A 12,423-nucleotide genomic window follows, 5' to 3' on the forward strand; every position below is an offset into this window, starting at 1 on the left:
CTGTAGGCCTACATGCAGAGTTTATCCCTCCTCCCCCTCAGAAGTCAGCTGCGCACCTTGTGCATTATGCAGACCATACTTCAGCGGGGATGTGGGACCAGCCTCTGATCCACCATAAGTGCAAGAATAGCGGATAGAAATGTTCTCAGCAGTCTCATTTAAAGGTGATTTGTTTATTTATATCAGTTTTTTTCCTCAGTGGTGGTTCTGATACAGGTGCCGTGAGTGTTTGTGGTGCATATTAAGGGAAGGTTTATGGGAGGCTTTGTCATTAAAACGGAACTCATAACACAGAGGGGATGAGTTGTTATCCACCCACTCTGTGCAGGAAACATTGGAATAAAGGAGATGCAGCCTCAGGGGTAGATCATTTCTCTAAATTAGTTTTGGGCATTCTTGTGCATATTATTGGACAAATATTTAAATAGACTGTAAATGCACAGGTGCAAGTAAACAGTCACAAACTAGTTCCAGTATTTGGCTCAGTTTTCAAATTCTTCCACATACCTTTGTGGTGCATGCACACAGCCATGGTCTAATTACTGGTGGTGTGTCGAGTCAGTGTGAGTCAGTGAAGGTTTAAAGGAGTCAAAACAAACTCTCCAAGAGGAGGAAAAGAGAGAGGTTCTAGCACTGTGACCTTGGTTGCTGAATTATTCATGTGCAGGCTTCGATGCTTGTGAAAGTGCTGCAGGGAACACGCTTAACAATTAAACAAAGCTTTTATGAGTGTTTCTGCAGCGGCTGAAGGGAGTGATTCATTAGATAAAGAGGTTCACCTTACGTCTCCTTATCCTCCTCTTCATCATCAGCTTGAGATACATCATTGAATATATTTTAATATTTCTGCTTCAGTTTATAAAACAATCCGGGTTTTTTTATGGAGTTGCCACTGCAGGTCTACACAAAGTGATATTCACTGATATTGATTTTTAGGTAGGCAGCTTGTTTACCCATGGAGAATCATCAATGGAAATAGCGACCAGCAGACTAATGTTATCTTGCAGTGGATGATGCTGGCATTTTAATTCCATTCTGCTTTGAGATCATCAGTTTGCTAATCCTTTGTTATGCAAGAAAGTAAGGCAATGTATTAAGATGAGATAATGAGAGTTGCTCGCATGATTATTCGGCGAAGGAAGGAACTATTGCAACAACTGATAGTTAGATTAATTATTAATTAATCTGGTGATTAATATCCTAAAGTGTCTGTTCAAGCTGTCAAATACCCACAATGTCCAACAGTACATTTTCAAATGTCTTGTATTATTCAACCAATAGTCCAAAACCCAAATATATTCAATATACAATGATGTTAAACAAAGTTAAGCAACCTCACAATCAATAAGCTGACAATATAGTTGTTTAAACAAAGAATTGATAATCAATTATTATAGGGTGCAGATTGGTGTTTTGATGATCAGTTCATACAAATGTGGACTTAATAACAGAAAATACTTGCAAATATTTAAAATGTGATAGAGGTAACTACCTAGAGCGAAGTGGCTAAACATCATTAAAAGAGATATTATAGGGTTTTAATGAATTCTAGTGTTGTCGCACTGAAATATTCATAACAGCATGAGCTATAATAGGAGAGAAACATAACCATGTGAAAAAAAAGGACAATAAACACTGTCCAGGTCGGGATAGTATAACGTTTAATAGAGGCTGAATGGGATAAGTTCATGACTTTTCCAAAAACAATTGCTGACCATCAATTACTTAAATGTCAGCATCAGTCTTGTCAGGGCCATTCTGCCGTGGTTCTCATGATTGGATGGAAGGTCAAAGTCGTCATTAAAGAGGATGAATTACTGAGGAACACTGGCACAGTCCATCATCTCCCAATGACCCTGACTTATTGGTCCTTGCTGTGTGTTAACGTGGTCCTAATGAATCCCAACAGGTTGTAATGGTACTTTTGTCATTGTACTTCACCAAACATGCAGAGTAAAAAGAAGTTGGAGATAGTTTGGTAAGAAATGTGGTTTTCCGACTAATAATCCATGTTAGGGTGAGGATGTGAGTCGCCCATCATCCTCTTTTTGAAGGAATAATAAGAAATGATGACTGTGTTTTCATGAGCATGAGTTTCTCTTGATTCCTGATGTAATGTTGGTTTATATAATTAAACCAAGAAAATTGTGTATTATATTATTTTCACGCACTTGAGTTTTATTATCCCTGTCTGGTGTTATGTGCTTTTTACTGCTTTTATAATGGTTTGCATTAAATGACCCATAATTATTATGACTGAAATGTGCGATTAATGTTTAGTATGACCATATTTACATCTGAACTATAAAGGCTGTTTTTAGGGAAAGTCGTACAGTGACACTACCGTGTTATTCTTATAAACAAATTCAATTAATGCTGAAAGTTGATTCCCTCAGGCTGCAGTATTGCTTACCACTCCAGACAAACAGAGAAATGTGCCTGCAGAGTGAGATGCACAGTTACATAATTGGATTTGGTCTGACAAAAATGCAGCTTTTATTTGTTTTTGCAGATGAGTGCCAGACTTTAAGCTGTGTTGATTCATTCCCAGTCTGCGCGCAGCACATCTGTAAAGAGACTTTAGAGTCACTAAGGGTTGGGACATTGTAGCAACTCGGAGGCCATCAAAGGATTTTAGCGGAGGCATTAATTCGAGACTAAATACAATGCTGTCAACCTGGCTTATATCGCCAAACGTTCTCTATGCACTAAAGGCTTCCGATTTTGATGAATTCCATCCACTTTGTGCATATGATGCATATCTGTGAGAGATTTCGGCATTGGACAAATGTTAGTACATAAAGTACAAGGTGTGGTAAACTCAGCAGTGATCTATTTTAGAAAGCATCCTTTGCTGTAACCATGGCATCTGGAAAGCTCTGTCATCGTGTCAAATGAAATATTTCTACCCTGTTACGTGATATATATGAATATTCAGGAGTTTAACAGAAGGGCATGGTGCTTTGAATAACGTGCTTGGTCTTTCCCCTATAACCTAACCCTATGTTTTAGATTCTCTAAGAAAAGCTTTAAATCAGAAATGTGTTCATGCACCTGCCAAAAGCTGTGCATGTTTCTACCATGCGGCTCATCTGGAAATTGCAGTGTAAGCAGCTTTTCAGCTAACATGTCTGTTGTTTACTTGAAGTGAATGAGGAGATGTGACCGAGGAGACAGATGAGAGCACAGACAGAGAGGATAAATGTTGTAAAGAAACAAATCGATAGGATGCCAGTGAGCATTCAGATTATCGCAGCCTTGTAGATGAGCTGTGGAGTCGGTGCCGTCTTGTTTTCCTGGCTCTATCTGCAGTTTGAAGTGCTTCTCCTTCCCCTCCCCTGAGCCCAAATGGGAGGCTGTACTGCGTTTGGCTCAGGCTGCTCAGTGGAGGCAAGGCTGCATACTGCAGGAGAGAGGCTGAGGCTGCTGAACCAAGCACTCACAATGGAGCTCGGAGGGAGGGGGAGGGGAGACGGTTGCAGCGAGGCTGGGAGCCTGGGAGCAGGAATGGTGGGAGCGAGGCAGGGACAAAAGACAGGCAGGAAAAGGGAGAACGCAGACTCTCATCAGAGTTTAGGATGGAGGGAAGAATGAAGACATAGATGGAGGCTGTTGTGGGGTGCATTGTGACAACATGTGCTAAAGCCTCAACAAAACAGAGGGAAGGAGATTGTTGAGAGGAGAGGAAACAAAGATGGATACGACAGGAAACAATTACACTGGTGTGCAGGACAGGGGGGCACATTGTGCTTTATCAGAAGCCCTATGGTGCCATAACAGTCAATCAACCGATTTAATGCAGGCATAAAACATTGTCTATAACTCAGCTTATATTATGTGGCTGAAACACACAACCATGACATGTCTTTCTGTACAATATGGGCTATGCTGAGTCAGGAATAGTCTGTAAAATGCATAGAGCAAGCACAGTGTTTGATAATGCACCTCATTGTTTTTCTATTCTATAACACTGTTGCCATACATTTTCTGCCAATCTATTACAAAAATGTTCTATCTATTTTTATTTTTCTGGATTGCAGTACAGTTTCTATTAAATATGTTTTGACACACCTTATTGTCAAGACACATGTTCAGTCAATATTGGATTGAAATCTCCCCTGGCTGCACTTTTTAAAACAAATAATGAAACATACTCAAATTACCCTTTTCGTTTTCTCATATCCTTTCCTTCAATAATAGTGTCTATGAATTTAAATCTACCTTTCTTCAAAATCATGAATGGGCGCATTCACCTGCTGCTCTGCCAAGGCTGGAACAACATTTTACTTTTCGGATGATTTAAATTGGATAAGAATAATATTTGTGTCTGATATGAGTGTTTCTGCAGTTCACACAAATGTATTGTCTAGCATACTGGCATAATTAAATATTCATTTGGGTCTTCTGATGCTGTCATGTTGATCTTACTTGCAAGTAATATCAAGCATAGAGCTTCATTTTGTGAAAATAAATTGTCTACCATTTCTGAATACAGAAATGGTAGACAATTTCTGTTTTCTTTACTGGAAACTATAACCATAACAGTTCTGTCCCAGGGAATTATTAGCTCCATTACATGTGTGTACAATACACCCACAGTGGTGTGTCTTACTGGAACGCTAACATGTCATCAATTATATCTATTTAGTACATTGTGTACTAAATAGCACAAAATGTCGACTGTGAAAAATGGCAGGCCACGCCTAAATGTAAAGCAGCAATTGAAAATGTTAATAGTTACACTTGAATTTTTCAAGTCAAACGGTCCAGTGTCTATGATAAACATGTCTTTAGCTCTTTGCTTCTTTTTAAAATGTTGCCTTCTTGTTCTAGTTGAGCCGAGAGGGTGATACCGTTCTTGTCAACCTTTGATACTATCATTAATTGAATCAATTCAGTTAATATAATTGGAGTTTTAAAATATTTTTTATCACAACCTAAGAAACTAATTTAAGCCATTTATGTAAAGTGAACACTAGAACTGCATAAACGGGGAGACATTTGCTGATCTGGTGCCTTTGCTCATGTTAACAGTTCTTTGGCCCTCAACACTGGTCCTCCAGCCGTCCAATCAGAGGCTGCTATGCAGCATGGTTGCCATGCATGTGCAGTAAACTAGCAGGTGAAAGAGAGAGCTGAAGTGTCCTACAGTAGATCGTGCTGGGATTATAAGATACTGCTAAACAATGGAACTCAGTATGCAGAGTGATCATTGGTTTGCCTGAGGCGTTGTTGTGCCCATGAGGCGGATGTAACAGAATGCCAAGGATCCAAATGCTAAAGAACAGCTACTGCAGAGCACACACACACACACACACACACACACACACACACACACACACACACACACACACACACACACACACACACACACACACACACACACACACACACACACACACACACACACACACACACACACACACACACACACACACACACACACACACACACACAGGCTCACATACACCAGCACAACTCAGCATCAGCATCGCCATGCAGCACTGGAGATTAATGGTCTGCTGTATCAGTGATAAGCATTAGCCCATTCCAGATAATTAAAACCTCCTCTCTTGTCTTTTTCTGTTTCATTCTTGAGTTTCTTTAGTTTTTTCCTAATAACGAGTGTCTCATCAGTGTAACAGAGCCGGCCTTTTGTAATTGTGCAATACATTTGTGTCTGAATGTGTTAGTGAGAGACAAAGACTATGAGTGTGATGCTTTGGCACAGTTTTATCTTAAACTGGCTTGTTTTTGATCCCAGGCTGATCAATTCAAACAGCACTATCAGACACACAGTCAATACCAGAAAAGGGGAAATGCCAGAACTAACATCCAACATTTGACTGCTACAAATTGAAAATATCGTACAATCTTTACAACAAAGTGTCCAAATGTTCTGTACATCCTCCTGAAGCACTGCTGCTCTCCAAACTCTGAAGCTGGAGTAACAAACCCTCTATCACCTGACAATGTACTGATGAAACAAATTGTTGTCAGAATGATATATGGGCATTTAAAAGAATGGTGCTGACTGTAGTTTTAGACGGCAGCATTTCAACCATTACCACTATCAGCAGAATCTGGTCTCAGGGTTCAACAAACACAGAATCTGCTGTCAGCTTCACAAAGACAAAAAAATAGTGTGATGTGTGTCATTTTTGTCACATATTCATGATTAAATGTTCTCGATAATTATACAAATCAAGTCCTTTTTTTCATGACAGTCAAGGTTTCCTAACTTATTATTGTTATGCAGTGTAATGTTTTTTTAAATGATACTTCCAAGATGAATTGTTTATTGTTATCCAGTTAAGATCCCACAGAGTTTCATGGTTCTGCTCCATATTTTGCGGACAAACATCTACAGGGTTTACATCCTTTTTGAAATTATCCACCAGGTTTGAGTGAATATGAAAGACCCAGAAAACTTGAAAAAAGTGATATTCACAACAGTATATATGCAACATATTTGTATAACAACATAATCAGTTTTTCCTCTCCTGTTCATGTTTATTCATGTATTTTCTCTTATTATATAAATATTAATGAAATATTTTTCATTAACAATTAATTTGTATTAGTATTGCATATTTTACTGTAGAGTATGGGTAAAACCAAGCAGGATTCATACTAGTAGCAGCAAACTGTACATTTACCAAATATTTGGGGGCAAAAGTCCCGGTTGATTCTGATTTTTATAAAAGTATAACAGCAGAAAGAAAACATGTTCTACATTCATGTTGTTTTGAATGTTTTGTAAAGTAAAGAAAAAACTAAACCAGTTATGTGCCCCACATATTCCTGCACATCCTGTTATCATCTTGAGAGATGATCCAGGTTGTGTTTGAATTATTACACCATACACTGCTGGAAGACAAACATTTTGGCCATGTGAGAGGTTTAATATGTTATGTACACAGATGGCTGAAGATTAGGAGTGGGACAGATGTAGCTAGCTAGGTGGAGGGGCTTATTTCAGTGTTGACCTGTTAGATTGATAGCAAATATTGTGCTGCTAAATGTGGTGATAGTGGTGTCATGTCAAACATATTGATGTGAAATGAAATCACAACAGTGGTAGATTGCAACCAATATGTGGATGCATCTAAGAAAACTCTCTCTTCAAAACTGTACTTTTCGTTTTCAATGTAACTCTCTCCAATGTTTTTATTTGGTTGTACTCTAATTTCAGTTGTTTGATTATTCTACTTCTTTTATTCCAGGCACTATAGTGAATCAGTTTTCAACAGCAAAGGTATAGAGTAAACTGTCGGCCTGAATGGGCCAACCTAGTGTCCCACATCTCTTTTTGAACACTGCCCTACTCCCTTTGGATTTAGCGGAGGCGCTAAAGCCTCGTCATTATTAAAAGACTGGTGGAGTAATACATTTGTGTCCGGAAAGTCCTACAGTACATTTAGAAGAGAACATTGTGGAGACACATCCTTTCAGCTGCTATTCTACATTTCGTGAACACTGCCAAACCATTTAGGGACATTTGTCACTTTTTTTATAAGCATATGACCCCTCTTGCTGGGCAAGCAAACACTTTTTTTCTTGTCTATTATTTTCATTGCCAACATTAACATTACTTATGCATTTATTCAGAAGAAATGATCATTAGCACACTGGGAGCTTCATTACATGGAAAACCTTTGAAGGTAGAGTCATTGTGGGATACTGCAGCCCATAGCTCGACTTTATTCCTCCTTTGCAATCTTTTGAACTGAACTGCCAACACAAAAGCCTCAGGAAATGTGCAAATCTACATTTAAACCAAATTGACCTTCACTGTAAAAGCCTCCCAGCTTTGCCAAAGTTTCTACCCTACTTTTATGCAAATGCAATGCCTGATGGCACAAGCTTTTTGAAATCTTGCTTCATGTATGATAGTGCTATTAAAGATAACCGTGTGAAACTGAATGCATTATCTCCTCAGTGTCTTTTCTAGGTAATGTCGCAGAGATCCCGTGACCTGGTTTAAGAAGTTATAGTAGTTACTGTCAAGGTCAATATCAAAGAAGATGAGACATGTATATTATTGAGGCTGTTGCCTGAAGAATATGTATATGTGTTTGTAGTTTTAACATTAAAAAAAACATTCATAAATCAGTTGCACAACTAATCTTACTGATTTAATAACTTTGATTTACTTCATATATAGCCAAAAGACAATGAGGACATTTACACGTTTGTGCACTAAGGGATTAATCGGTTTTAAGGTTCCAACCTTTTTGGCAAAATAATTAGCTTTAAAGCTGAAAATTAAAGATTTATAAGAATGTCAAAAGGTGTTATACAATCTGACCCAAAAAGTGTTGACGTGCTGTTATGATATCAGCCTTGTGCAAATAAAGAGGGATAGCAGAAATATAAGGCTTCAGTCAGTCATTAACCCCCACAACCTTACTGTCTTTCTCCTCGACAACACCATCTGTATTCAGGTCTTTTTTCAACTCACGTCACACCAGTACCTTGAAACACAAAGACATTGGTCATTGTAGCCATGGTGCATTGCACTCTGATGAAGAATCGATCATATTGGTCTATTCTTGTTACTGTAATAGAGGAGTGGGTAAGGACAACATGTTGTTTTTCTCACTTTGATTGAGAATGATGGGGACAGAGTGGAGAGAAAACATCAGGAGCGATGGAAGAACAAGGGCCCAAACAACTATTCCATTACTGTGCACAATGCTCCACTAAGACCATGATAAATCAAACTGATTTCTTATATTTTATATATTATGTGTTGTTGTTGTCAGCAATAAAAGATAAATCCAGATGTGATTGAATGTACCATCAGTAGACTTTATATTTAGGATCAGTTTCATTCTTTCTGATCAAATTGCAGGCTACATATTGTACATTTGTGTAACCAATGTCCGCATGACTCACTCCCTGACTCTGGCTCTCCTCTGTTTGTGTGTCACAGGTATTTACGAGCAGACATTTCTTATACAACTGCAGCCAACCAATCCTGGATGTGAAGATAGCCTTTTGTCAGGTGTGTGTTCCTTACAGGTAAACAAGGTACAGTACTCATTCACTTCCATTTCCCCTTCATTGTTCTGTATGTTGTGGTATTGTTGTGTTTCTGTATTTAGAATTGAGATATCCAAAGAAACCCTTTGAGTGAAGATGTTTTTAACAACATGTATTCAACAGTAAAGACATAACGGTGGATAACCCTGAAGCTCAAAATGATTTCAACTCATTAATTGGGAGCTATTATTTAAATAGCTTGCGGCAAAAACATTTTTAGGTGAAGAGTTTGTAGCCTTATGGTGTTAAAAATGAATTCACGCAAGCTAAGAATAAAACATGTCAGGTACCGTAGGCCTGATTTTAGATTAAGTTACCTTAAAAGTTTATCTGCCACTGAAAGACAAAATAATGAAGAGGCTTCCTAGCTGAAGCTGAAGCGCCTGTCTCCTTTTAAATGTGAAACTCCTACGGGTTTAATTTCCTTACAATGAGTTTATATCACAAGTCTGCATGTGTGAGAACTGCATGTTTGGCTACAGGCTATTTCGCTTTAGCTAAAATTATGAACTTGGCATGTGTCTGTTCTACACGTGCATTCGTACATGTTTAATAGCCACTATAGATGGCTATATAGCAAGGGCTGCATGTATTGAAGTAACCAGATCAGAGGATTGGATACCATGCTGGCAATGTTAAATTAAAATGTATTAAATCAAATATATACATTTTTCATTGCATTTCTAGGAAGTGTTTCAAACGTGTGCCCCTCAGTAATACACAGTAATACACACAGCTTTGTTTTGTTTGTGAGCAGTGTTGTAATTACTAAGTCTGTAATTAACTGATCGTTTTTTGTTGTGGCACCGTTTGTTCCACTGCTCTGTGTGCACATTTATGAAATAATAATGTCCTCAGTCTGGTGAATACAGTTAGTGCCACTAATGTCATAACATGTAGAGTTTACATTTCTGCATGGAGACAGTGTAAACTGGCCTGTACTGTGTGTCCTGTCCTGTTTATTCTACCTTCCCCGTTAACCAAATATCCCCAAACACACACTTAAATACCAATATACACACATTTAATGCAAAAGAAAGAGTCAATATTATAGAAGCAGCTAGATACACATTGATTGATTTTTGGATGGTTAATGATTTTAAAAATAATAATGTATTGACATATGCACAATAAGAATGACCTTTTACTGTTACTGTTATTGCAGCTTGCCAGGTAAGTAAACACATAAATCTTCTATAACATAACTAACAACATCTTTTTTTGTTGTGTTTTATTTATGCAGGGTTTTGGAAAACAAGTGGATGTGTCATATATCGCCCAACATTACAACATGAGCAAAAGCAAAGTGGACAACCAGTTCTACAGTGTGGAAGTGGGAGACTCCACCTTCACAGTTTTAAAACGTTACCAGAATTTAAAGCCCATCGGGTCTGGAGCTCAGGGAATCGTCTGGTAAGTGCTCAACAGTGTGTTACCTTAATGTCCTCTTATACATCATATCATGCTATTTGATGTGTTTTTTAATTAGTATTCAATGTGTGATTATCTCATTTAGCTGGTTGTTGTTTTTCTAATTGTGTTGTAGTTTATTGCTGTGGGAGATTGTTAAGGGAGGATAATCACTGCTTACTGTTTCCACTGTTGTGTGAGTAAAAGGCTGAACAAAGTAATTTTACTTTTTTTATTTAATTGGGCAATCAGAAAGTCAGTGCTCTTCAGTGCTCTATGAAATCCTGCTGTGTCTCCATTATGCATGACCAAACATAACATCTGCACAGCATGCAGCCTTGGGATCCATTTTGACAGAATTGTTGTGATCAGCCCGACATGGCAAACAGATAGAGTTTGCTTTAAAAGAACAAATAAACTTCAATTATGAATGTATTTGTGATGCAGGTGAATAGGAATATCTAAGATAATGATCCGATGACAATTTTCTTTTAAACTTTGTCAACATTTTCTATTATTTCTGTGAAAACATGTGTAATTAAGTATTGATTAAGCTTGAACTAAACCAGAGCGTGATTACGTATAAACATGTTTGTGTCCCTAAACAAATAAGGATCAATTGTGGCAAGTAATGAGTAAAAGATCTTCCTGCTCTAATTTTGGAGAAATGTATTTGCAAGTGACTGACATTTTGTCACAGCTAACTGAGAAGCGAACCTGTGTCTTCCTATTATACCAATTCAATAGTTTATGAATGTATTCTATATTAGACTTTAGAAGGTAAGAAGGATGGAAATGTAAAAGCAAACAACAACATGTAGTGCAAATTAAGGACCATTATTGCTTCTTTATTAAGAAAGTGTCAAAATATGAGCATTATTTATCAGTAGAAGCTGTCAAATATGACATGAAAAAACTACAAAAATGACTATATTTATTAGTTGAATCAGGATTTTTGGCAAAATGTAGTCATACATGTGAAGTGGTTGGCCACACAATTTGGATTGACTATAGGCTCATTCTCTTTCCGGTGCAATGAGCTAATGATAACTGTTGGATAGAATAAGGATGTGTTGGCTATAACGGTTTTACAGAACGGGTGAGTCCTTAATCCGGATTGCAGAGAGCTCATATTCATTGTAATTCATCTCACATGCCCTGTCAGAACGCAGCGAACCACTGCCAAGTCTCCACTTAAAGGAATGCATCTCACAGTCTTTGTCAAGTGACCAAACAAATTCATATTTATTATAAGTTGTATTTATGTTAATGCAGTGTCACTGTGTTGATATACGTCCCTCAGAGACGCTCCCTGGGATGAGCCAAGTTGACATGTTTTATATCTTCCTTTCTTATATGGTGTTTGAAGAATTGCTGCTCTCAACAGTCTAAACCCCCTTGCCCTCCACTCGCTCTCTTTTATTGTCCTTCCTTTGCTTCCCATGCCCTCAGCCCTTCTCTCCTTCCGCTCCAAAGCAATTTTGTGCATTTGCAAAGGAGCTTGGGCAGGCTGTTACTGCTAATGCTGGGATTGTGCCCATTTGAAGGATATTGTAGAGATGGATGGCAGGGAGACAGTGCAAATCTAATTTAACCTGCGCTGCTTGGCCCTGCCTACAGCTGTCATCTGGTGTCATCTGGTGACGGCATTACCACGATCCAAACCGCATAAAACCCCCAAATAATGATGTAATATTATTCTGGATATAGAGATGAAATGTGACACACATTGAAATGATCTCATCTATGTCAACAGTATAGCACAAAGCTGTGACATGTATATTAATGTTAGAAGAATGATTTTATTATGACAGGATGATAACATAATTAGAGCGACTTGCCAACTGTGCATTACTGTCAGCATAATCCCAGAGTGGATGTCATAATCTCATCTACATGAACATCTGTCTGATTTAAACAGATGTTCTACCAACATTCATGTGCCGCACAACAGCTTGTATGTAA

General features: G+C 38.1%; 1 protein-coding gene across 5 annotated transcripts in view; it reads left to right on the plus strand.

The window, feature by feature from the left end:
• mapk10 (mitogen-activated protein kinase 10) overlaps positions 1 to 12,423 on the plus strand; it is a 33,124-nt gene that overhangs the window by 813 nt on the left and 19,888 nt on the right. For 3 of the 5 annotated variants that reach the window (XM_034123391.1, XM_034123386.1, XM_034123387.1), the window contains exons 2-3: positions 8,939 to 9,010; positions 10,292 to 10,461. In XM_034123391.1, coding sequence (XP_033979282.1) covers positions 8,939 to 9,010; positions 10,292 to 10,461 — 242 coding nt within the window. Of the gene's footprint in view, positions 1 to 8,938; positions 9,037 to 10,291; positions 10,462 to 12,423 lie in introns of all 5 variants that reach the window. The other 2 variants (XM_034123389.1, XM_034123390.1) reach the window with 2 other exon arrangements.

The sequence above is a fragment of the Trematomus bernacchii genome, unplaced genomic scaffold, assembly GCF_902827165.1.
Source record: "Trematomus bernacchii unplaced genomic scaffold, fTreBer1.1, whole genome shotgun sequence".
Taxonomy (NCBI): domain Eukaryota; kingdom Metazoa; phylum Chordata; class Actinopteri; order Perciformes; family Nototheniidae; genus Trematomus; species Trematomus bernacchii.